At 50.0% G+C, this 23,952-nt stretch overlaps 1 protein-coding gene across 3 annotated transcripts in view; it reads right to left on the minus strand.

The window, feature by feature from the left end:
• The window catches only part of TOX2 (TOX high mobility group box family member 2), a 159,230-nt gene extending 138,963 nt beyond the window's left edge, over positions 1-20,267 (minus strand). Inside the window, exon 1 of one of the 3 annotated variants that reach the window (XM_025399409.1) lies at positions 20,135-20,267. In XM_025399409.1, coding sequence (XP_025255194.1) covers positions 20,135-20,233 — 99 coding nt within the window. In that variant the 5' untranslated portion in view covers positions 20,234-20,267. Of the gene's footprint in view, positions 1-18,916; positions 19,046-20,134 lie in introns of those variants that run through there. The other 2 variants (XM_025399411.1, XM_025399412.1) reach the window with 2 other exon arrangements.
• Positions 20,268-23,952: the final 3,685 nt, after the last annotated feature.

Genomic DNA, 23,952 nt, shown 5'->3' on the forward strand with positions numbered 1-23,952 from the left:
CCAGCTGTCACCAAGATTCCTGGACAGAGCATGACTCCAGGGATGCTGCTGGCAGCTTGGCCTGGCCTCTACCCCACAAAACACTTACAGCAAAAATAGATTACCTTTGCCCGGAGTAGCCCAAATGTCCAAAAAATGATCTATAGCAAGGGTATAGGATGGACTCCAGCCACCCCAACACACACACACACACACACACACACACACACAGACACACACACACATGAAGCCTGAATATCCAAGGAGGGCGGACAATGTGGAGAAGCAGGCTCAGAGTTGGGTTGGGAAGGGGGTCCCAGGGCAGAGGGTATGACACTGCACCATCGCGCCTGCCCCAAAGCCCTCCATGGCTCCCCAGTACAGCATCCAAACCCCAGAGCCTGGCACTGAGTGTCCTCCTAGCCCCTTTATATGAGCTTCTGCCTATCCAGTCAGGTCTGCAGTAATTCCCAAGGCCACCAGCTCCCCTCCCCTTTCCACACACCCTCTCCCTACGTGGTGTGGTCCCTTAGGAAGAGAAAGTATGTTCCTGGCAAGCAGGTTTGGGTTCCAATCCCACTGTGACCCCGGCCCAGTGCCCTTACCTCTCAAACCTCAGCTCCTCACCTGCACAGCGGAGGTGGCTGTCTAAATAGGATTGTTGTGAATATTAAATAAATAATGTAAGTGAAATACCCATCCTATGATGGATACTAAATAAATGCCTCTGCCCTTCCCCATTCCTCTACGTTCTCCTCCTACTCTTGGAGGTCTCGCCTAAAGGTTCCCTCTGCCAGGAAGCCCTCCCTGAACACTGCAGGCCTCAGGGGTACTCTCTCTCTCTCTCTCTCTCTCTCCCCGCCCCCCCACCCCCCGCCTTGACCTTGGGCTCTGAAATAAGAGCTGCCTCTTCCTGTGCAAACCCTCCCCCAATCCCCACCCTCAGCCTCCATCACAGCCTGAGGACCAGGACAAAGGACCAACCACAACCATCACCTTGTGAGCCTGCAGCACATGCAGCTCCCAGAGAGGAGAAGCGGCCACCCCAGGGGACACAGCAGAGTCCACACTGGAGCCCGAGTCCTGCCTCCCAGTCCGCCCTCCTCAAGGCCATCCTCGGGCAAAGATACTGTGACTGGATGACCACGAGTTCCACCCAGAACCCCTCTTTCAGGCTGTGCACCCACTCCCCAGGGGCTGAGTGCTGATGCCCACAGCTGCCCACAGCTGCTCCCTCTGGAGAAACACCTGCTGGGAGATGGCACAGGAGGCATGATACCTCTCCCCCTCCTGAGCAGCCCATGGCCAATGACTAATTGATATGTGGGGTGCAGAGGTGCCACCCCAGCCTCCAGATGGGATGCACTTCCTGGTAACATTCCTGCTTCAGGGCCTGCTCCCTTTCTCCTGTGAGCACTCCCCACCGAACTTCTTACACAAGAACCCTTGCCTCAGGCTCTGCTTCTAGAATCTCAGCCTACCACAAATACCTCGATTCTCAAATCGTAGCCCTCTGACCAGCATCATCTAGGCCTTGTTTAAAATGCCAGATCTCTGGACCTGCCCCAGATCTATCAAATCAGAATCTGCATTCTCACAAGACCCTCATGTGATTCAGGTGCTCTTCCGTTTCAGATGTGCTGGCTTGAGGTAACCAGTTACCAGCCTCTGCAGGGATTAGCCAACTAACCTGGGTATTAACCAAACCCACTCCTCTCTCATGGCAATCGTATTGCTAATATGCATGTTATCTGCTACAGTCTGAATGCTGTGTTCCCCCCAAAATTCACATGTTGAAATCCTGATGGTATCGCAGAGCCCTCCTGATGAGGATCAGTGCCTTATAAACGAGAGCCCAGCGAGCTAGCTGGCTCCCTCCACCATGTGAGGCTGGAGTGAAACAAGGGCTGTCTATGAGGAAGTGGGCCATCATCAGACACCAGATTTGCCATGCCTTGATCTTGGACTTCCCAGCCTCCAGAACTATGAGAAATAATAAATACCACTCAATCTCTGGTATTCTGTTACCTGAGCCCCAGTGAGCTAAGACATTATCCAAACTTGACCATCAACTACAGAAATGAGCCAGGTAATGGAGACATTCACCACCTGACCACCACCTGTGGGGGTCAACATGGTCCCCTTTGCTCCGGGTGAGTGTGATCCCCAACATTACCTAGGTAGAAGCTTCTCACCCTTCTGGTTTGAGCTCTAACCTCTAGTGACCATACTTGATCACTAGAATTCTGTTTCTCTTTGGTGCCTCAGGGTCTGCATTAGTCAATTACAGCCTTTGCCTCTACTTCCTTCTTGAAGGGACTTTGCCCCGGCCACCAGACAGCTAGGAAAGGTTCCCCAAAAGCACTCCCGGGGAAGGTGTCAGAAAGAGAGGTGGATGAGATTTGTCCAGGCCCCTGGAGGATACGTGGAGGGGAGCAAGGCCCACTGATGTCTCTGCTTAGAGGAAGAAGCTGCTGACCTGCCCTCAGTCAGAAATGGCAGGGAGGGCATCAACCCCTCTCCAACCCCTTGTCTTTAGCCCACCCCAGGGTGTGAGCCCCCAATCCTGGTGTGAGCCCCTCAAAGCCCCTCTGAGGGGATGTCCATGACCTTTGCAAAACTAAATGCAATAACCAAGTCCTATGTGCAGAGAAGACCCCAGAGTCAGCCCCGAAGGCTGCAATAATCCAGGCGTGTGTTTGGACAGGAGGCACCCTGCAAAGCTCCGTCAACTCTGCCTGTTGCCTGAGGAGGGAAGCGGTTCACCTTTTGCTAATCGTCCTAATTCATTTTTTATTACTAACTTTCCTGTTTTTTATTTGCTGTCTGATTGAAGATATTACCAAAGGCATTTAAACAGCATCAGACCGTACCACAATGGCAAACATAACTCTTTTTATTGAAATCTGCATTAATATACATATAAGTCCCCAATCACAAAGACCTCAGGGTCCACATGCTAGACCTAAATGAAGGCAGATTTGGCAAGAGGTATACACACAATGGAAGGGTTTTTAAAAGGTAATAAGCTGCGCCAGGAGAGCAGGATAAAATGGGCACTTTCTCGTGCTTCTGGGGAGTGGGGGTGACCCTTTTGGAAAATGACAGGTCAGCATGAATCAGGTGCCATAAAAATGCTCACTCTTTTTTGACCCAGAAATTTTACTTCCTGAGTCTTCTTTGATACCCTGCTCTCCACCATACCCCAGATCCCACTCATCCCCAAACTGCATACATCTTCCCTCCTGTTACCTCCCACATCCTTCTCTTCATTTCCACTCCATCACCACAGTCCAAGCCAGAGTGGACCAACAGAACTTTCTGCAGGGATAGAAATGTCTGTATCTGCACTGCCCAGTAGGGGCTAAAATACCCATATGTGGCTAGCGAGTACTCCAAATATAGCTAGTGTGAATCAACTAAATTTTGTTTTATTTTCCAGTATTTTAAATGAAAAGAGCCACACGTCGCTACTGGCTACCTTATTGGATAGCGTGGCCGCAAGCCATCATCAATTCTCCCTTGAACCACAGGCACTACCTCCCAGCTATTCTCCTGCCTCCACTCTTGCCCCATCCAATATTTCCCCCTACAGAACTACTACAAAGATTCTTCTAAAATGTAGCACACCTCCATGACTCCCACTGCTCTCAAGTCAAAGTCCAAGCGCCCAGACATGGCCTTCCGAAGGCCAGGTCTCCTGGAGACGCTGGGCAGCCCAGCCTCAGGGAGCCCACAGTGTCACAGATGCTGGATGAGAAGGGCAGTAGCAAAGGGGAGGACAGCAGTGAAGGCCTCCAGGAGGGGGTGGGACTTGAGCAGAAATTTAACAGACGTGCGTGTTTAGCCAGGCGTGGTGGCACACGCCTGTAGTCCCAGCTTCTTGGGAGGCCGAGGTGGGAGGATCACTTGAGCCCAGGAGTTAGAGACCAGCCTGAGCAACATGGTGAGACCCCTCATCAAAAAATTTAAAAATTAGTCAGGTGTAGTGGCCTGTGTCTGTAGTCCTAGCTACTCAGGAGGCTGAGGCAGGAAGATTGCTTGAGCCTAGGAGGTTGAGGCTGCAGTGGGCCATGTTTGTACCACTGCAATCCAGCCTGGGTAATAGAGCAAGCCTCTGTCTTTTAAAGAAAAAAAAAAAAAAAAAGATGTGTGTGTAGGAGTTTGCCTGGTGGGTGGGAAACACTAAAACCAGAGGCCTGGCAGTCAGAGTCACTCTGAAGGCTCCACCCACGAGCAAACAACAGAGATCCCCACACTTGCAAAGCTGATATTCTAGTGAATGGGATAGAGGAGGAAGGAGAGAAGGGCATAAACAATAAACATCAGGAATAGGTAGAAAGAAAGCGATGGGTAAGGGGCTTCCAGTGGACCGTGGTAGGGCAGTGCAGTTTGCAAGCCTTGAGTATTAAGAAGGCAAAGTGTCAAACACTGCCCTTGAATCTGCACCATGAGATCATAACAGGTGATTTCCCTCATTTCCTAAACTTTTTGGCAGGTAACACAGTGTTCATAGTTTACAGTTTAATTTTTTTTTTTTAAAGAGGAATGATAACTTTAGGAGAGAAGCCACCAAAAAGTCCTGCTTGCTCAACAGAAACATCCCCACAGGCTGAACAGAGATTTTATTATCTCCGAAGGCCAGGCCAACTGTGCCCCAGATACCCCAGCCCAAGCAACTGGGAGTGACGCCTCCCTCCTGACAAAGGCAAGGTCATCATTCCCAGGGAGATGGGAAGGGGACAAAATGGGCTGCATCTGCCAGCCCTTGCCCCAAAGGGTCAAGCATTGATTAAAAGCCATGAAGACAAGGATTTCAAACATCATCTCTCTTGAGTCATATCTCAACTTTCCTCCTTGGGCTCAGCTGAAGATGGTCCTGGAATGTTTCTACAATAAGAATTCTAAAATTTGCATGGATTGACACCTGCAGGCCCCAAACAATGTGTCCCTCACATGTATGTGTTTAATCCTCCTGGCAACAACATATAAACAGGGTAAGTGAGGCCCAGAGACGGTGAGTGGATTATTCTTAGAAACACAGCCTGGGCTATGGTACGGTGGTCATCTCTGAAAAATATAACCTGCCTCATTCACTTGTTCAATCTTTCAACAACTTTTTACTGAGCACCTACTATAGATCAGACACCATGGGGACGCAATGGTAAACAAAATAAGCATGAGCCTATTGCTTCTTAAAGTTTATTATACTGAAGGGGGAGCAACCAAATAATTTCACAGATATATGATGCCACGAAGAAAAATGCTCAGAGGCAGCCAGGCGCGGTGGCTCACGCCTGGAATCCCACCACTTTGGGAGGCCGAGGCGGGTGGATCACGAGGTCAGGAGATTGAGACCATCCCGGCCAAAATGGTGAAACACCACCTCTACTAAAAATATAAAAATTAGCCGGGCATGGTGGTGGGTGCCTGTAATCCCAGCTACTCGGGAGGCTGAGGTAGGAGAATCGCTTGAACCTGGGAGGTGGAGGTTGCAGTCAGCTGAGCTCACACCACTGCACTCCAACCTGGGTGACAGAGCGAGACTCCATCTCAAAAAAATAAATTAATTAATTAAAAATTAAAAAATAAAACTGCTCAGAGGCTATGGCAGAGAAAAGGCGAGATAACTGCACAGATGAGCAAGTCAGACTCTGGGAAGATGAGGATGAAGCTGAGGCTGGGCAGGAGCCAACCATGTGAAGAATGAGGGCAAGAACATTCCAGGCAAAGGGAAGAGCATGTGCAAAGCCCCCAAGTGCAAAAGAACACAGCGGGTCTGAGAAATAGCAAGAAGGCCAGGTGACTGGAATGGAGTCATTGAGGGGGACTGACTCTGACTTTGCTCATCGCCATGTTCCCAGCATGAAGCCTGGTGCCTAGAACAGAGGCTGGAAATGCAGACAGGGGCGAGCTTACGTGAGGACTTATGGGCCAAAGAAGGAGTTGGATGTTATCTACTCACCAGGGTAAGACATTGGAAGGCTCTAAGCAGAAACCTAAGAAGATATGATTTAGGTTTGTCAGAGTTCATCAAGCTGCAACAGAAAGCCATTGAGCAGCTTTGTGGGTTCCTCCCCGCCTTTTTTTATTTTTTATTTTTTGAGACTCACTCTGTCACCCAGATTGGAGTGCAGTGGCATGATCTCAGCTCACTGCAACCTCCACCTCCAGGGTTCAAGTGATTCTCAGCCTCCCAAGTAGCTGAGATTACAGGCGCAAGCCACCATGCCCAGCTATTTTTTTTTTTTCCGTATTTTTAGTAGAGACGGGGTTTCACCATGTTGGCCAGGCTGGTCTCAATCTCCTGACCTCGAATGATCCACCTGCCTCTGCCGCCCAAAGTGCTGGGATTACAGGCATGAGCCACCATGCCCGGCCCCATTGAGCAGGTTTTTATGGAGAAGAGACAGGATCCAATTTATGCATCATAAAGACATCAGTGGTGGCCACCATGGCTCCTCAGCTCACCCTGACCTTTGGTCACTGGATAGTAAATGTCTCCAAACTCCATGGAAAGCTGTTTCCCCCACTGGCATGTGGGAGGTGGCCACCTTTCGGCAAAGCAAGACAAAGCAGCAAATGACAGGGCGTGTTGACAGAGCGTCAGACAGAAGCATGGCCATAGGCAGATGAAAAATTGTCCCAGAGGACACCTCAACAGGCCGTGACTTGCTGTTAGCATCGAGCCATTAAGAAAACACAATGATGTGCTTCACTGATCCTGAAGGACATAATCCAGGTCGGCGTGCAGACATTTAGTGCTCCGTCCAAAGGAGCAATAAAGCGACCAACACGAGAGCAGCTGGAGGAAACCTGCACTGTGCAAGTGGGCGGCCAGGCCCTCCAGTGCTTTTTATTCCTTCTCTCATTTAAAATCAAAGCCTGGCTCTTAGGCATCTGTAGACAGATTTGGAAAGGGAATTGAAGCTAACTACACCAGGTGCTTAAACATACATCATTACCTCATTTAATTTCATAAACAAGTAAGCATTGCTCATCACATTTTGTGAGAAAACTGAAATCAGAGATAATTAATAGCTTTCCAAATGCCCCTGGCTCCCTTCTTCAGCCTCACCTCTTGACACTCTCAGCCCCTTCTATGCCTTTGCATATGCTGTTCCTTCTACCTGGAATGCTTTTCCCTACCTTCTTCACTTGGCCAAGTTCTACTCACCTTCAAGCACAGGCAAGTGTCCCTTCCTCTGAGAAGCCTTCCCTGACTGTCCCCAGCCTAGCCTGGGGTCCCACACTCTCCTGTGCTGCTTCAACATAATGCTTACTACACACATTTGAAATTGTTTATTTCTGTCTCTCTAATAAGATCATGCTTCTCAAAGACAAGGACCATGTCTTTATCACCTGTTCCTGCCTGGCACCTACCACAAAGCCTTGCATACAGCAGGCAGTGCATCCTCTTTGGATGGCTGTATGAAGGAGGGAGAGAGGGAGGGAGGGAGGGAGGGAGGGAGGGAGGGAGGGAGGGAGGGAAGGAAGGAAGGAAGGAAGGAAGGAAGGAAGGAAGGAAGGAAGGAAAACATGAAAAAATTTAACTCTTCATAGGTGGCAAAGCCAAGATTTGATCCCAGGCCAGTATGTCCAAAGCATATCTCCCAGCATGTGTGTGTGTGGGTGTGTGTGTGGGTGTGTGTGTGTTATATAGATCAATCAGAAAATGTACACAGTGTGGAATATATTTAGGACTCCATTCGTCCTTCCAAAAGAGATGCCAAAAATACCAGCCCACAGGGGAAAAAAAGGAGGATGATGAATACGGGGGAAAGAAAGGGTTAACCAAACCCTTTTCCTTGTTGCAAGATAATTTCACGTTTGTTAATTGCAGAGCATAACTTCCCTGGAAACCTGATGAAGGTGGGATGTTAACTATGTTACCAGGCAACTCTGCTTATGGTAAAAATGACCCCTGATTGGTAAGTTGCATTTGAACTGGGAGGAAGTATAAATAAGTTATAAATATCTGAAAAAGAAGCCACACTTTGGGTTTTCCTAGATGCAGTGACATTTGCACCTGACATGTCCCTGGGTCCTTGAAGCTGAGCCTAGGGAATTGTTACAATGGATATGGCTGCTGGGAGAATAAGGCTTCTAAGCCAGGGTGGCTCCCACAGCCACCCATTGTGTATCTCATCCCTCTGCACTTGAACTAGATCCTGGGAGGGAGGGGGCAACAAAGAGAAAAGCTCCTGGCCACCTTCGTGGACCACTGCAGAGACTGTTGCAAGAATTACTTGTGCAGAAGAGAACAGCTCACGTGCCTTGCTGGCAGGCTGTGTCAGGCTGTGTCCCAAATCTTTCGAGGACACTGGTGCCAAGTGTCCCCCGTGTTCATCTTGTGAGTCTGAATGTTTCATTGGTCCTTAAAAACTCCCTGTGGGAACTGCAGTGAGAAAGAAGGGAACTGATACAGGAGAGAAAAGAGACAGTCCCAATGGGAACAAGCGCTACACCGATTCTGAACTGAAAAGCTCCTTAGACTGTATAATTTATAAAGGCACTAAAACCTAGTATAGGGTCTATACTCACTGTTCTACAGAGGGCCCAGTTGACCTAAACAGTGCCTGGAGGAAGAAATGAGGGAGGGGAAGACTTACTTGCTCTCCCATAGACCTAACCACCAACCTGAGATGCAAATGTGATTATGTGAAGAAGCCATGAGTCAGAGAGGCTAAGTGACAGGTCCAAAGTCATACAGCTTATAAGTGTCAGGATATGAACCCAGGCACTTCCATCAAACTCAAAGTCACATCTGGATCCAACATCTGGGTTTGCATAAAAATGAACTTCCATCTCAGGTGGACATAGAGAACAGAGAAAGCATGGGAGTGGGGGTGGGAGACCTTCCTAAATAATGTAAACAGGAAATATTTGTAGAATAAATGAGACATAAAGAGCCCAGGGTCCATCTTCCACATCATAAAGTTCAGTTCAAGTCAAAACACAGCATGATGGAACAATAAAATGTATGCATGGGATTGACCCTGGGTTATACTACTGAGTCGATTCATTTCCAACAAGTTTCTAAATCATTCCTGCAAATTAGGCCCAGCTTCGACATAAGCACATTTTAATTAGCTGTGATGTAAAGGCGCTCTAAGACAAGGGACCAGCGATCCACTCTTCCACCCCTGCAGCAGGAGGAAGTGAGCTCCCCCTGGCAGCCTGACAGCTGGAGAGCAAGCTCGGGCCAAATTCCAGCTCTGCCTAACAACCTCCTCTGCCACCCTTCTGTTACTTGATTCATCTGGACCTCAGTCTTCTCACCTAAAAAATGGGGACAAATGTGCCCAGCATAGTTCTTAGGAAGACTTAAGGCACATAAGAAAATAAGAAAAGGCTGGGATCAGAAACATTACGAGATTGCTAAAAACTAAGAAGTCAAAGAAACAGACTGACAGCGAAGCCTGTGAGTACTAAGACACCGGCACACAACACCTAACTGAACCCCAGAACATTCCCAGAGAGAGGAAGCCTGCGCTGGGACCCCTGCGTCTGTCCAAAGCCCTGGGAGAAGCTGTTTGTTGGTTTTGCCCCCAGGCTAATGCCAAGGAGAAGAATTCTCTAATGGAAATGAGAAATCTCCCTGGGAGACCCCCTCCTGTGGGTGTGCACAAGGAAAAGTGCACCAGTGCCCTGGGGTAACTGCTGGCCTACCTGAGGGACAAAGAGGCCTCTAAGGACATTGTACGCTCATCCCACACTGCAATAGAGTCTGCACTCACACAGCACGTGCAGGGTGTTTCTACTCAGCATCCACACTGCCCACCCACGCAGTCATGGCTTCCACCCGTGTTGAGGAAACTCGCAACCACAGGACAGATCTAGACCCCCCCCCTCCACCATTTACAAATTTAAATGTCAACCAAGAATCACCAGGCATTTGTAGAAAATATCAGCATAAAAGAGAGGCCTCAAAGTGAACAGAAGAACCACCAATAAAACAGAGTTAAATGCAGGAAACAAAGACCACTTTTTAAAAAATCAAATTACCATCTTCAAAGAGATTCAAGATAGTCACATATCCATGAAAGAATAGACCATGATGAGATGAGATCAATCAAGAAACTCAGAATTCCAGGAAAATAAAAAAATGATTACAGAAATAAAAACAACGAATGTATTAAAAGTAAGGAAGTGAAGAAAGGGTTTGATGGGAAGTACACCCTCCACACCCTTTTCAGTGGATACCCCGGGACACAGGGCTGTGTGTGGAGAAGGGAGAGGGACAGAGAGTGACAGGGACTTCACTTGCGTCTTTTCTCTTCTAAAATACTTCTGTGTGTCTTACAAGGAGCAAAACCAATGGTTAAAAAATAAAAGAGTGGCAGGACTCAAGAGAAAGGGGGAAATGGTAGAAAGTGAAGTGCAGTTGGGAGTGAGTTAATGAACGGTAGCCACACCACAATAGCCTACGTTATGGCTAAAGGTGACCCACTCCTTTGCCTCCGAGCTTCCTGGGAGCTCAGTGAAGGTGAAAGGCAAAGCCAGGGACACTGACCTGCGCTGAGGCTGGGCAGGGCAGACGGCCTCTTGTTGAACTAGACAGGACTCCAGCCCAAAGAGAAAGCCCTGGCTCTTGTCCAGAGGTGACCTCCTTAAGCATGGCCCAGAAGCTCCTTGGAGACCCATCTGGAATCCTCCCTAACAGACAGGAAGATATGTGACAGCTCAGTGCAAGGACTCTGGAATCCCACCCTGAAGTAGAGCATCTTTAAGCCCCTAAAAACTCCATTAATTACCAGTCGTCTTCCCTTGGACCCAAAAAGTAACTATCCTGCCTTTCCTACGCAGAGCAGGTGACACATCTCTCTTATGTCATGAGACAAAGAAGAACCTTGAGCAAGTGAGTGACAGTCACTAAAAGTCATCCACATGCTGGCCCTTGACTTCCTGGAACCAAAAGGAAGGTGCATTTTCTCGGCAGGATGCATCTCCCTGAGCTGGTCACAGTGGTACTCCCCGGCCGTCTTCCATATGCTCATCCCCCAACCCCAGGAATATCAGCGGCTGGGCTTGCAGCTCGCCCTTCAATGGGACTGCCCTCTGCTGCAGTGAATTCCTTCGCCCAGGGGAACTGCCTGCCGTTCACCTTTAGGCCTCTCACTTATGCTGAAATGACCAGATGATGCAGGAATCAAAGGCTTGGGCAGTACCCTCATCTCCGTCTGGGGTAACACTGAAGAGCCACCATAGCGCCAGAGCTCCCTGTGGGATGGCATTCATCAGAACCACAGGCCAGGCCAGGCCAGCGTCTCCCCCGCCCAAGCATGTTTCCTCCTGTGTCCCCCGCAGGTGCACCCCTTCCACCCACCTCACCGCAGGCAACTTCCCCACACAAACCTTCCATGAGCAACTCTCCATCTCAGAGTCCATTTCCAGGCAACCCAATGTGAGACTCTCCCCATGGTGAAGAAAACTCTCCCCACGACCCACCAAGGGGCTTGAGAAGGACACCTAACCATGTCCCCACCAGGGCTCCATGCCCCAGGCCAGCAATACATCCCCACTGTCCTCAGTTAAGGCAGGACAATCCTGCCACGTTCTAGTCTAAACCAGAGGTTCTCTAAGTGTGGATCCCAGACCGGCACCATCAGCACCATCGACTTGCTGGTAGTGCTAACTTTCAGCTCCTCCCCAGGCCTGCTGAGTCAGAACTTCTGGGAGTGGAACACAGCAGTCTGTTTTAACTGCGCTCCGGGTGATTCTGGTGGGCTAAAGTTTGAGAAGCAGAGTTATCTATCGCAGGCTACTGGGGGAAATCAAATGCAAGTCATTAGACTTTCCCACCAGCAGAACACCAAGAGACAGTCGTTGAGGACGGTCAGAATCCAGCAGCGTGATGCATTCCATACTTTTGCACTGCACCCCTGGTTCCAGGCACACTCCTCTACTTAAAGCCCCACAGGCTGGGGTGCAAGGCTCTTCATAACCATCTCTGCTGATGTCCCAACTCCCACACAGGCAGGTTTCCCCTCCTTATGCTTACAGTATCCCCAAACCACCCCTGCAATGGCTGCTCCCTCTGCCTGGAACACCCCCTACCACTCTACATGCCCCCAGATAGCCCACCTGGCATTCCTGGAAGACTCTGCCATTGTGAAACCATCCCACACTCCTGGCATTGGCACTGCTCAGCCAATTTTATATTTAATTATTACTCTGCATTTTGAGCCAATTGATCATAAATCCACATAGCCATTCACCCAGTAAATAAAACTCTTCTATGGAGTCACTGAGCCTCCATGACAGCGCTGAATCCCCAGCACCCAGTAGGCACTCAATAAAAACCTGTTGAACATCTGAGAAACCCAGCAGTAAACAGGCCATTAAATATTGAAAAACCACAATCAGGTTGCTCATGCCAGCAGGCACCAGAATTAGCAACTGTACAGTAGCAAGTTTTAAATATCAGGGAAATTGATCAAAATGTATTATCCTGTGTCATACAACATCGTTTCACTAAGATATAAAATTACAATGTATCACAACTCATTAGGTTAATAATCACTTACCATATGTTTTTACTGTTGCTCCCAAACCATGCTGAAAAATCACCCTGTAGGTCTGAATCCATGTAAATAAGATGACTGTCAACTCCTTGGATATAGGATTACTGAAGGGAGACAGTGGACTGAAGCCCTGGCCAGAGAGGACGGGCCCCGCGGCGGCGCTGCAATTCCCTTCACCACTAACTTCTAGTTTACCTGTGCTACACTTTCTTCCCACATCACTGGTCCTCAACCAGAGGCAAAGTCTGGAGACATTTTTGTTGTCACGACTCGGGGAAGGGGGATGCTCTTGGCATCGACTCGGTAGGGCCTGGGGATACGGCTAAACGTTCTACAATGCATGCAACAACTCCCACAACGAAGAGTTATTAGGTCGAAAATGTCAGTAGCGCGGAGGCTGGGAAACAGCACTCTAGATTAGACAGAACTTCCACACCGATTACTTTAATCTGATCTTCACAGCAACAACAGAAGGCAGGCATTTCTGTCCCCTTGTACAGATAAGAAAACTGAGACCTGAGCAGCTAAGTGATGTGTATAAGGTCACCTGCCCAAGCCCATGGATGGTGCAGCTGTGATTTGAACCAATTTCTCTGCCTCCAAAACCCACTTTCTCTGCTACACAGATTCAAGAAGGTAACAGAAGGTGAAGGAAATGAGCAACTCTCTCCCGATTCATAATTCCGGACACTTCAATAAGAGACTCCTTCAACCCAGAGGCTCAGGAAAATCAGGTCTAGGGACCAAGACGGGGAAGCATCCGATGTTGGGACTGCCAGCAGCCCAGGGCCAGAAATGGTGGCTCATGCCTGCATTTCCCAGCACTTCGGGAGGCCAAAGCAGAAGGATCATTTGAGCCCAGGAGTTTGAGCCTGCACTGAGCTATGATTGTACCACTGCACTCCAGCCTGGGCAACAGAGCAAGACTGTGTCTCTAGAAAAAAAAGAAGAAGAACATGGCGGGGCAGCTGTGGGGCATCCTCCAGCAGCTGGTGCAGAAAAGCAAGTTCTCTCGCATTTTAACTTTCAGTTGGGCTGCTCTTTGTGGATGAAAATGAAAGCATTTCCTGCTGGGGCCAAGTGCTACACACACGTGATCTCCAACCCTCCAGCTCCGAAGGGGAGATGTCAATGTCCCCATTTTACAGATGAGGAGACTGAGTCCAGGGAGGTTAAATAACTTGCCTGCCCTGATGGTGGTGAAGGCAGTGTTCAAACCCAAGCCTGCCAAGTTCCACAAACCATGCTGCCTTCATATCCTGAGACCAACTCTAGGAAATCAGAGAAGCAAAATAGATTGCCCTACAGAATCACATGGGGCAAGAAGCCACACAGCAGGGGGATCCCTGGACCAAGGGGGAGGCACAGGACCTTGCCCTTCATGCAGGCTCAGCTCCTCTTTCCATCTACAGGCTGCTCTGTTTGCCAGGCTCTGTCCTCTGAGCCCACTTTGGAAAGCTCCTCTAGGAATGGAAGGTCAGCCAAAGACTCTGCGCCTCTGCCCTGTCCTGACCTGGACTCCTTGTGCCCCACAAAGTCTTCAGATGACAACAGCCAAACAGATGCTAAGTTCCTCAAGCCACAGGTTACAACTGGCAAGCCCTAGATTCATTCATTCATTCTACAAATATTTGCTGAGCATCTATGTGTCAGGCTAGCACTGGGAATACAAAAGTAAAGGCAGACACAGTGGTTCCTGTCCTCTGAAGGACAGCAGGCCCATCTCCTCAAAAAGCACCATTCCCACCAGCATTCCCTCCCAGTGCACCCTCCACAGTTAGAAAGGACGTTCTCAGCCTTGATTTCACTATATTTCCACCCCCACACCATCCCTCTAGGCTGAGGGTCACCGATTTGCCTTCCCTTTGCACACAGGGAAACAGAGGCCCAAAGAAGGGCACTGACAGGCTCAAAGTCACCCAGCAGATTGGGGGCAGCAGTGCCAGGCTTGGGCTGCTGGTCCTACCATGCAAAAGTCCTGGGGTCCTTCCTGGAGGAGCCTCCAGCACAGGTTGGGGGAGGAGCTACAGGGAACATGTTTAGATGGAAAGTAAATGAGAGCTTCCTAGCAGAGATGCAGACATCCATCTAGCTTTTCCTGGGACCAGCCTTCTCAGCTCTAAGCCCACCCATCCCAGGGTACCTTCCATGGGACTCCCTAGCAGCCACCTGTGCCCCTGAAGAAAGGAGCTGCGGAATCTCACCCACCAAGGATGCTGGGCAGGCCTCACGCAGGTCAAGTCCAGATCAAGTCCGTAGTTGAACCCCACTTCATGAATTTTTGTCAAAAAGGGCCTCCAATCGTTCATTAACCAAGCTCGTCCAGATCTCATCCTTACAGGATGCTGTGTCCAGGGCTGTGTGGGTGGGAAGCTGAATCCTTCACCCACCAGCACATAGTTACTGAGCAATTATGAGTCAGGCACCATGCCAGGTGCTGGGCAGAATTCCTGCCTGCCAGGAGCCCACAAAAGCCTGTACACAAACAACCAAACAACTGCTACACAAAGTGTGGTCCTTGGATGGGCAGTAACATCACCTGGGTAGCTCACTAGACATGCCAATTCCTAGGACCCCGTGCCAGACCAACTGAATCGAATCTCTGGGGGTGGAGCCCAAGAATCTGTTTTTAAAATCTTGCCAGACAAAAGACACGGAATCAACCCAAATGCCCATCAGTGTTAACCTGGATAAAGAGAATGTGGTACATATACACCATGGAATATTATGCGGCCATAAAAAGGAACAAGATCATGTCCTTTGCAGGGGCACAGATAGAGCTGGAAGCCATTATCCTCAGTAAACTGACATAGGAACGGAAAACCAAACACCGCATGTTCTCACTTATAAGTGGGAGCTGAACAATGAGAACACAGGGACACAGGGAGGGGAACAACACACACCGGGGCCTGTCAAGGGGATGGGGGAGGGAGGGAGGGAGGGAGAGCATCAGGATAAATAGCTAATGCATGCAGGGCTTAACACCTAGGTGATGGGTTGATAGGTGCAGCAAACCACCATGGCACACGTTTACCTATGTAACAAACCTGCACATCCTGCACATGTATCCGGGAACTTAAAATAAAATAAAATATTGAAAAAAATCTTGCCAGATGATTCCTCATGTGTACATAGATTTGAGAAACACTATTCTAGACCACAAGGCCTTCCTCAACTTCCCTATTTAAAATCACAAACCAGCCCCAGGCCTTGGGACCCCCAACTCTCTTTCCTGTTTCATTTTTCTCCAAAAGTCATATTCCAAACAATCATGATACCATATATTTCACCCATATATTTATGACTTCCCACACTGATAGATGAGCTCCAGAGGGCAGTGATTTGAGTGACTTTTGTTCACTGCTGCAGCATCAGTTGCCTTGCACAGCGCCTAGCACCAAGAAGTGCTCAATAAATATTGCTGGTAGAATGATGGATGGCAGAACATGCCACATCCTATGCGGTACCAGTTCTTGGGGAAGCCTGGAAGGAAAGAGAAGTTTGCTGGCTGTGAAGCACCACAGGGGGAAGGTGGCACCCAGGTTGGCCTTGATGAAGGTCTTCATCCCGTCAGTCCAGGGATGAAGGATGCTGGAGCAGAGATGCTAAGCCTCTTCCTGGAATGGCCCCAGATGGTTGATACTGTTATCTAATTAGTAGCTGGTATGTGCCAAGAACTGTCCTAACCTGTATCACCTCACTTAACCTTCCTGAAACTCAGAGGTAGGCAATGTTGTCTTTGAGAGAACACCAAGACTCAGAGATATTAAATGATTTTCCCCGCCCACAAAAAGACTTGCATAAGAATGTTCACAGCAGCTTTACTTATAATAGCTCCAACTTAGAAACAAACCCAAATGTCCACCTGCAGGTGAACGGATAAACCAATTGTATTATATGTATACAATATAATATTACTCAGCAATTAAATGGAACAAACTATGGATATATGCAACAACCTGGATGAATGTTGAAGACATTATATTGAGCAAAAAGAAGACAGACACACAAATGTTTATGCTGCATATCAAGTTCTAGAACTTAAACATGGTTAATATACCTAAATTGAACTTAAAGGAAGCATTGGTAACAGAAATCAGGTCAGTAGTGGCCTCTGGAGGTGGGCATAGGGCGTGCTGACTACAAAGGGATGTGAGGGAACTTTCTGGGATGACGGACATGTTCTTTTTCTACCTGGACTGGGATGTTGGTTACATGAGTGTTAATATTTGTCAAAACTCATGGAACTGTACACTTAAAATCTTCATGTTATTGTATGTAAATCGTATCTCAGTAAAAAATGAGCTAAAAATCATTTGCCCTAGGTCACTAAGCAACAAACGGACATTTGAACCCAGGCTTGCCCAGCTCCAATGGCCAGTTTACATTAGTTTGCCATAGTTGAGCAGGGATCCCCCAGCTGTCCCCCAGCCTGGTAAGATGCCTTGCCAAAATCTGAACCAGGAGTTCGTAGTTACCCTAAGAAAGATGTTACAGGCTCTAAACCCCTAAACCGTGACAGAGACTTGCAAAAAAGCCAAACAAGTGACCTGCTGGGAGTCAACCCTGGGCTCAGGCCTCATCTTTGCTCCTTACTTGCTGTGTAATCTGTGAGTACACTCCTCTGTGACTCAGTTTCCCCTTCTGTAATGCAAAGAAGGAGGAGACCAATGATTCCCAGCATGAAGCCACAGATTATGGGAGCCATGGGGCCACAAATCCCTATGCTCAAAAAGCACCTTTATTACATTAAATAGTAATGAGTCTTATTCATACCTGGTAAGCTGTTTTTCTACTGCATGCTAATATTGTGATTAATAAAATACACATCTATTTCAAAGCAAAAATAAAACCATAACAGCTTTTCATTAGTGTGTATTTTCTCAAACAAAAGATACCAAAAGAACAACCAATGTTCGTGACTTTGGTTTAAAGAGGCTGGGAATCTCTGTGTAGAGGATCGCTAAGGGGACAGTCGCCAAGGGGATGGTCGCCAAGGGGACGGTCGCCAAGAGCCCTTCCAGGTCAACTGCCCCATAGTTGTGGGGCATCGCTTGGGCAAATGCTTGCCCTTATGTATATAAAGCCTGGCTCCCTGTGCAACGAGCCTCATCTGGGCTCCAGGGACAGAGCCCCCCATGTGTGGGTGTGTCCACCCCACAATGCGTGGATGCAGCCAGGCCTGCAGGCCCCAAGTGTGGTCACTACTGCGCCCTGAGCCTCAGTGTCCCCTCCAGCTTTGATAGTGACTAGTGTAAAGGTGGAGCTTGGGCATTTCCCTCCCCAACCCCTTCCCATCCACTTCTTGAGCCAGAAAAGGGGAGTTCCCGGTCACCGCCTGGTCCTACCCGCCAAGCACCACCACTAAGGCCATGCCCACTAGGGAATGCCTTACCAAAACACCTCTAGCCCCTAGCTGAGTATGGTGACCTCTCCCCTCCCACCTCACCCTGCTCTAGCCTGAAGGACTGAGTAGCAGGTTTCACATCCCAGTGCAAACTCAAAGACCTTCCTTTCACCTATTCAGTGGCTCAGCTGCATCCCCACCCCCATCCCTGCCCCGCCCCACTCTAGACACATCCTCAGCTATGGGCCAGGGGTCCTACATCGCACACAGAAAGAAACCAGAATCGCTGGCTTCTCATTCCCTCCCTGCCGGCCCTTCCCGGCGAGATTTGCACAGGTTCTGGTGCTGAGTCAGAGGTTTACAGAGCATCGTAATAAAACAGGGGCCTCGGCTGAGTCCTGCCTCAAAAGGCCCCTATATGGGACAGCCCCACCCTGGCGAGATTTATAGAAACACCACCCTCAAACACAGCGCTCCAGGCTAAGCCCCTACCCACTCAGACTTTGAGGCACAAATGCCCAGCCCACCCACACCCGCAAACCAGAGGCTGTAACCTACCTCGCCAACTTCACGTTTTGAAAAATAACAGAGCCAAGGGCAGAAGACAGATCAGCTGCCCCCACACCCAACCTTCTCCTCCCTGAAAACTCCACTTGCTACTTTTAATCTATTTCTCCTCCATCAGACTGGAGGCAGCTCCAGGCCTTCTCCTGAGGCTACCATCCCCCCTCTTCGGCTTCTAACTTTGCAGGTCACTGGACAAAAGAGAACCACCCCCACTCTTCGCGAGACCTCATTTGTCGCCCACCACCGCCCCACATTGCGCAGACCCTAGTGGCCTGGACTCTTCCCGCCCCTGGCGAATTGCGGGGAGGCTCTGCCAGAAGCCGCTCCCCTAGGGCCTGAGGGCGCACTCCGGGAGGCCCAGCCCGGGAGGCCCCCGGATCCGCGCCAGGACGCCCCCCTCCTGCCGCATCCCCACTACCAGGGGCCTGACGAAAAGCCTGAGAGGTTGGGGAGAGACCCTGGGGGGCGCCGATCCAGCCACTGGACGCGCACTCACCCCGCATCACCACGGAGCCCGCGCGTCTGCTCTGGGGCCACGGGAAACCCACGCGCGCTGTTCAATCCGGGCTCCGAGTGACGAAAAGCCGCGCTTGGCTCCAGCCGGCCCGGGACCCACGCACCTACTGGCGGACGCGCGGACAGTCTGGCTTCCTAACTAAGTTTGAAAGTTCCCTCCCCGGCGACCGAAGGGGACGCGGACTGCACAGAGGCACCCAGCCCATCCGGGCTGGGCCAGGCGGGGCAGTGGGACCTGACGCCTCGGGTTCGGGGTTCCAGGCACGCAAGCCTCCATCGCTGGGAACGCGCCCGGCGCAGCGCAGCGGGGACCTGGCTGGGGTAGGGGGAGGAGATCCTGGAAACATGGAGGAGGGAGGGTGTCCCGCACTACAGCCCCAGCCTGGAGGGACGCCGGCTCACCGTTCCCTGGAGGGGACAGGCCTCGATTGGCCGCCGCCTACTCGGAATCCGAGGCCCCGCCAGGCAGTGACTGCCAATTAGTAAACTGCCCAATTAGTGTGCAGCGGCGCTGAGAAGTTAAACCTCGACGCGCGACTGTGGATGACCGAGGTGTGGCCGTCCCTGGGTGTGACCGCGTGTGACTGTGTGGCCATCAGGACCATCTGTGTCTGAGGCTCACCGTCCAGCGGGGTGGCTGTGTGTGACAGCGTGCGCCTGGGTGAGGCGTTGTGGCTGCGAGCGTGTGACTGTCGCGCGACTTCTTTGTGTGACTGTCCCCCGTTGTGCCTGAGTGTGACAGCGGGTGAGGGCATGTCACGGTGTGTGGGGCATCGGAGCGTCTGTGGGTGACTCGTCTGTGGTGGTAAGACTGTTCGCGGGTGAGTGGTTGGGTGTCGTTGTGTATAAGTGACTGTCAGGGTGACTTGCGTGGGACGGCGGGACCGTGTGAGCATTGCCTGGCGACTGCGTGTGGCCGTGGGCCACTGTGTCAGCTTGTGAATGACTGCGAGGCTGTCAGTGGGACGTGAGTGAGGGGCCACTGTGTCGTCGCACGAGTGGCTGTCGGGATGACTTCTGCCCGCGATCCCAACAACTCAGGGCGTGAGCTTGGCCGCGAGGGGATCGATGTGAGCCGCCCGTGCCCGTCGGCGGGGCTGATGTGCGCGGCCCGGTGGGACCCGTAGAGCGCCCGCGTCCCGAGCTGCCAGGTGACTCCGGCCCCGCCCGCCGGGGACCCCCGCCCGCCCCCGCCTACCTTGCCGCCGTGGTAATAGTCCAGGTGCGCCAGGCCGGCCGGCTCGGCCCCGGGCCGCGCGCCCACCGCGGGCGCCGAGGGGTACAGGCGGACGTCCATGGCGGGCGCGGCGGCGGCGGCGGCGGCTCCCGCGGGCAGTGCCTGGGCGGGCGGCGGGTGGGAGCCAGTGTGCGAGCGGGACTGCGAGCGCGGGGGGCGGGCCGGGGGCGGTGCCCGGAGGACCGCCCCGCCCCCGCCCCCGCCCCGCCCGCGCGCGCTATTGTTCCGGCCTCGGGCGCTGCCTAGGGCCGGGGGCCCGGGGGCCCCGGGGCGCAGGCCGGGGCGGGGAGGTCCGTCCTACGGGCTGGGTCGCCGCTGGGTCCCCCGCCCGGCCCTGCATCCCTGAGTGGGCGCGCCTGTCCAGACGGCGCTTTTTCGTCCCGCCCTTCGCCACCCACGGTGAGGAGAGAGAGAAGCCCGAACGACACCCCTCCCCAGAAGTGGGACACTCCCTTGCCCTAAATATTTGAGGCGGCGCTAGCCCCCGCCCCGCGGCGTGGGTGCCGGGGGAGAAGAGGAAGGTGGTGACAGGACCACTTTGGAGATGGGTGCTGCCTTCCCCGGGGGACGCGAGCCAGCGCTGGAGGATGCTCTTAGGATGCCCGCCCCCTCCTCATCTCACTGATCTGAGTCAGTTTGAGAGCCCCCCCCCCTCCGGAAATTGCCGCGCTTAAACTCTCACTCACATATGGGGAAACTGAGTCAAAGACTTGCAGCACCAGTAATGGAGCTCCAGGAGGGTGGGCTCCATTGCTCCCAAAGGATCCAGAACTGAAACCACTTGGAGAAGGCAGAAGGACCCCACCCCTTTTAATGATAGGGAGGGGAGGGCCGTAGTAATGCCTAGAGCCGGAAGCTCTGAAGAGGGGTCTAGGATCTGCCTGCAGTCACGGTCTCTTGGAGTGAGGAAAGGAAGAAAGTGAGATTGGAATGGGATGACTCTGATGGTGGGTCAGAAAGGTGACTGTGAAACAGGGATCCTCCCCAACCAAAAAAAAACCCTCTAGTTCTTGATATCACTTGCTGGTTGCTAGACTGTTGCACCCCATCCCCCTTTTCATGCAAGAATTGTCTACACTAGCAATCTCCGCTAGCAATCTCACTGCTCACTGACTGCTCCAGGTATGTCTGACTGGGAGAGGCCAGGAAACAGAAGTCAGCCAGAATGGCATTCTTGTGTGGCATCAGGATATAGGATGCCACTGGGAGAAAAGGACTTGAGCTTCCTGCCCACTCAGGAGCTAGCTTAGAACTTAGTTCTCAACTGCTGCTTGGGCTTTGTTGGTCCTGGCCTAGAACTAGGACCATAAGAAAGATGCATTAACAAAAGATAGGTGTGGGAAACAGACATTCACTGAAGGCTTGGGAACAACAGAGAGAAATTATAGCTCAGAAAGGAAAGAACTTCCAAATAAATTTCAGCAGTCATTGTTTCTAGAAATACAATGCCACACCTCATCAGAAAAAATTTTCCATTGTCCTGTCTCCATTTTTTTCATCTGAATAGCCAAATGACCAGCACTCTTTATTGAAAAGATCACCACCACCCGCCCCCCCCCACCCACACACACACATACTCTTCTGCAGTGCTAACATTGTCATAAATCAAGTAGTCTATATGTGCATGAGACTGTTCCTGAATTCTCTGTTCTGTTCTGTTAGCCTATTTTTCTCTCCCTGTGCCATTATCACAATGTCTGGATTACTGTGGCCTTATAAGTCTAAATGTTCCATGAAATAAGTCTACCCACTTTGTTCTTTAAGACTGCATTGGCTATTCTTGATGTTTATACTTTCACAGAAATTTTGGAATCAGCGTACCTACTTATATACATACATACAAACACACTGACACAATCTTGCTGGGATTTCAATTGGTATCACTTTGAACCTTTAGATCAATTGGAATAAAATTAACATTTTCAATAGTAAAACTTCTTATCCATGAACATGGTATGTCCCTTCATTTATTTGGAGTTTTAAAAAAAGTTATCTCAGTAATGTTTTGTAGTTTTCTGTGTGGAGACCTTGCACATCTTTTATTAGATTTAGCCCTAGGTATTTTTTGTTGTTATTATGAATGGCTTCTTTATTTTCTGTTTGTTGTCAGTACAGGGTTGTTGTTTTACAATAAGTCCACAAGTTCTTTTACAACCTTCCCAAGAAGTAGAGTCTAACACTCTTCCCCTTGGGAAAGGGTTAGTCTTAGTGAATGGGTTTTAACAAAAAGAATGTGACAGAAGTGAATCTATGTGACTTCTGAGGCTAGCTAGATCATAAAAGTTAATAGGGCTTCTACCTGGCTACCTCTCTCAGGACTTTTATCTTTGGAACACTAAGCCATCATATAAGAACTCTTAGGCTGCCATGCATTGAAGAAGCCCAGACTAACCCACACAGAAAAATCATATGCAGAGACCCTGATACTAAGTAAAGAGGGATTCCTAGCCAGTCCCCGGCTGTGCCAGCTCCTACTGTTCCTGTTCTATCTGTTATCTGCCTGCACCCACATGAAAAATGCTGAACTGTGCAGATGAGCCCTTCTTGAATCCAAAATGCACAGAAACCATGAGCGGTAATAAATGATTATTGTTATTTTAAGCCACAAAGTTTTGGAGTGATTTGTTACTTAGCAATATAGGTCTGAAACATAATATAAGTAGATTTTTATATAATGACCTTGTATCCAGCAACATTGCCAAACTCATTTATTAATTCTAGTAATTCATCTGCAGACTCTTTGGCTTAAAAAAAAAACATTTTCTATCTCATCTGTAAAAATGAGAGTTTTAGTTTTTTCTTTTCAATTCTTAGAAGTTTTGTTTCTTTTTCTTGCCTTGTTGCACTGGCTAATATCACCAATATAATTTTGGAAAGAAGTAATAGTAGCAGACACTCTTGTCCCATTCCTGATCTCCAAAGGAAAGATATCAACATTTCACCATTAGTTATAATGCTTGCTGTAGTTTTATGTTTTGTTTGTTTAATTTTGCTTTGTTGTTGTTGTTGTTGTTGTTTTGAGATGGAGTCTCACTCTGTCACCAGGCTGGAGTGCAGTGGTGCGATATTGGCTCACTGCAACCTCCCATTCCCTGGTTCAAGCGATTCTCCTGCCTCACCCTCCCGAGTAGCTGGGATTACAGGTGCATGCCACCATGCCCAGCTAATTTTTGTATTTTTAGTAGAGACAGGGTTTCACCATGTTGGCCATGATGGTCTTGATCTCCTGGTCTTGTGATCCAGTTTTTTTTACAGATACCTCTGTTGCAGGTTGGGGAAATCAGTCTTCACAGAAATACTCTGGGTCAGGAAATAAGACTGCTGTGGTCATTTTACAGATGAGAAGATTGAGAGCCAGTGAGGAATGCACGTCATGACAGTTAATAGTAGAGCCAGGACTACACCTAAGTCGGGAAATTCCACCTGGAGCACTTCCTACTGCCCATATTTCCACAGTGTTAGTCCCACTAACTCTGGCCAGAGGTGTAGAACAATGTCCACCAGAGTTTGAAGACGCATGTGCAATGGGTGGGCTATAGGCAGCTATTTGACTTCTCTGGAGCCTGCCAGCAGCAGCCACCATAAACCCTGCCAGTCACCTATATCCACTTCCTTCCCTGGGGAGGGAGCCAGCACCAAGGAGATATCTGAGAAGTCCAGCAGCAAAGTCCAATAAGGCCCCAAAGCTTGATCTTGCCACTTCATGTTGGCAGTTGATCAGACAGGAAGCTGATGACTCAGTTCCCCCAAAGAAACACCACAGCCTCATCTGTTGTCTT

Source organism: Theropithecus gelada, chromosome 10 (assembly GCF_003255815.1).
Source record: "Theropithecus gelada isolate Dixy chromosome 10, Tgel_1.0, whole genome shotgun sequence".
Lineage (NCBI taxonomy): Eukaryota > Metazoa > Chordata > Mammalia > Primates > Cercopithecidae > Theropithecus > Theropithecus gelada.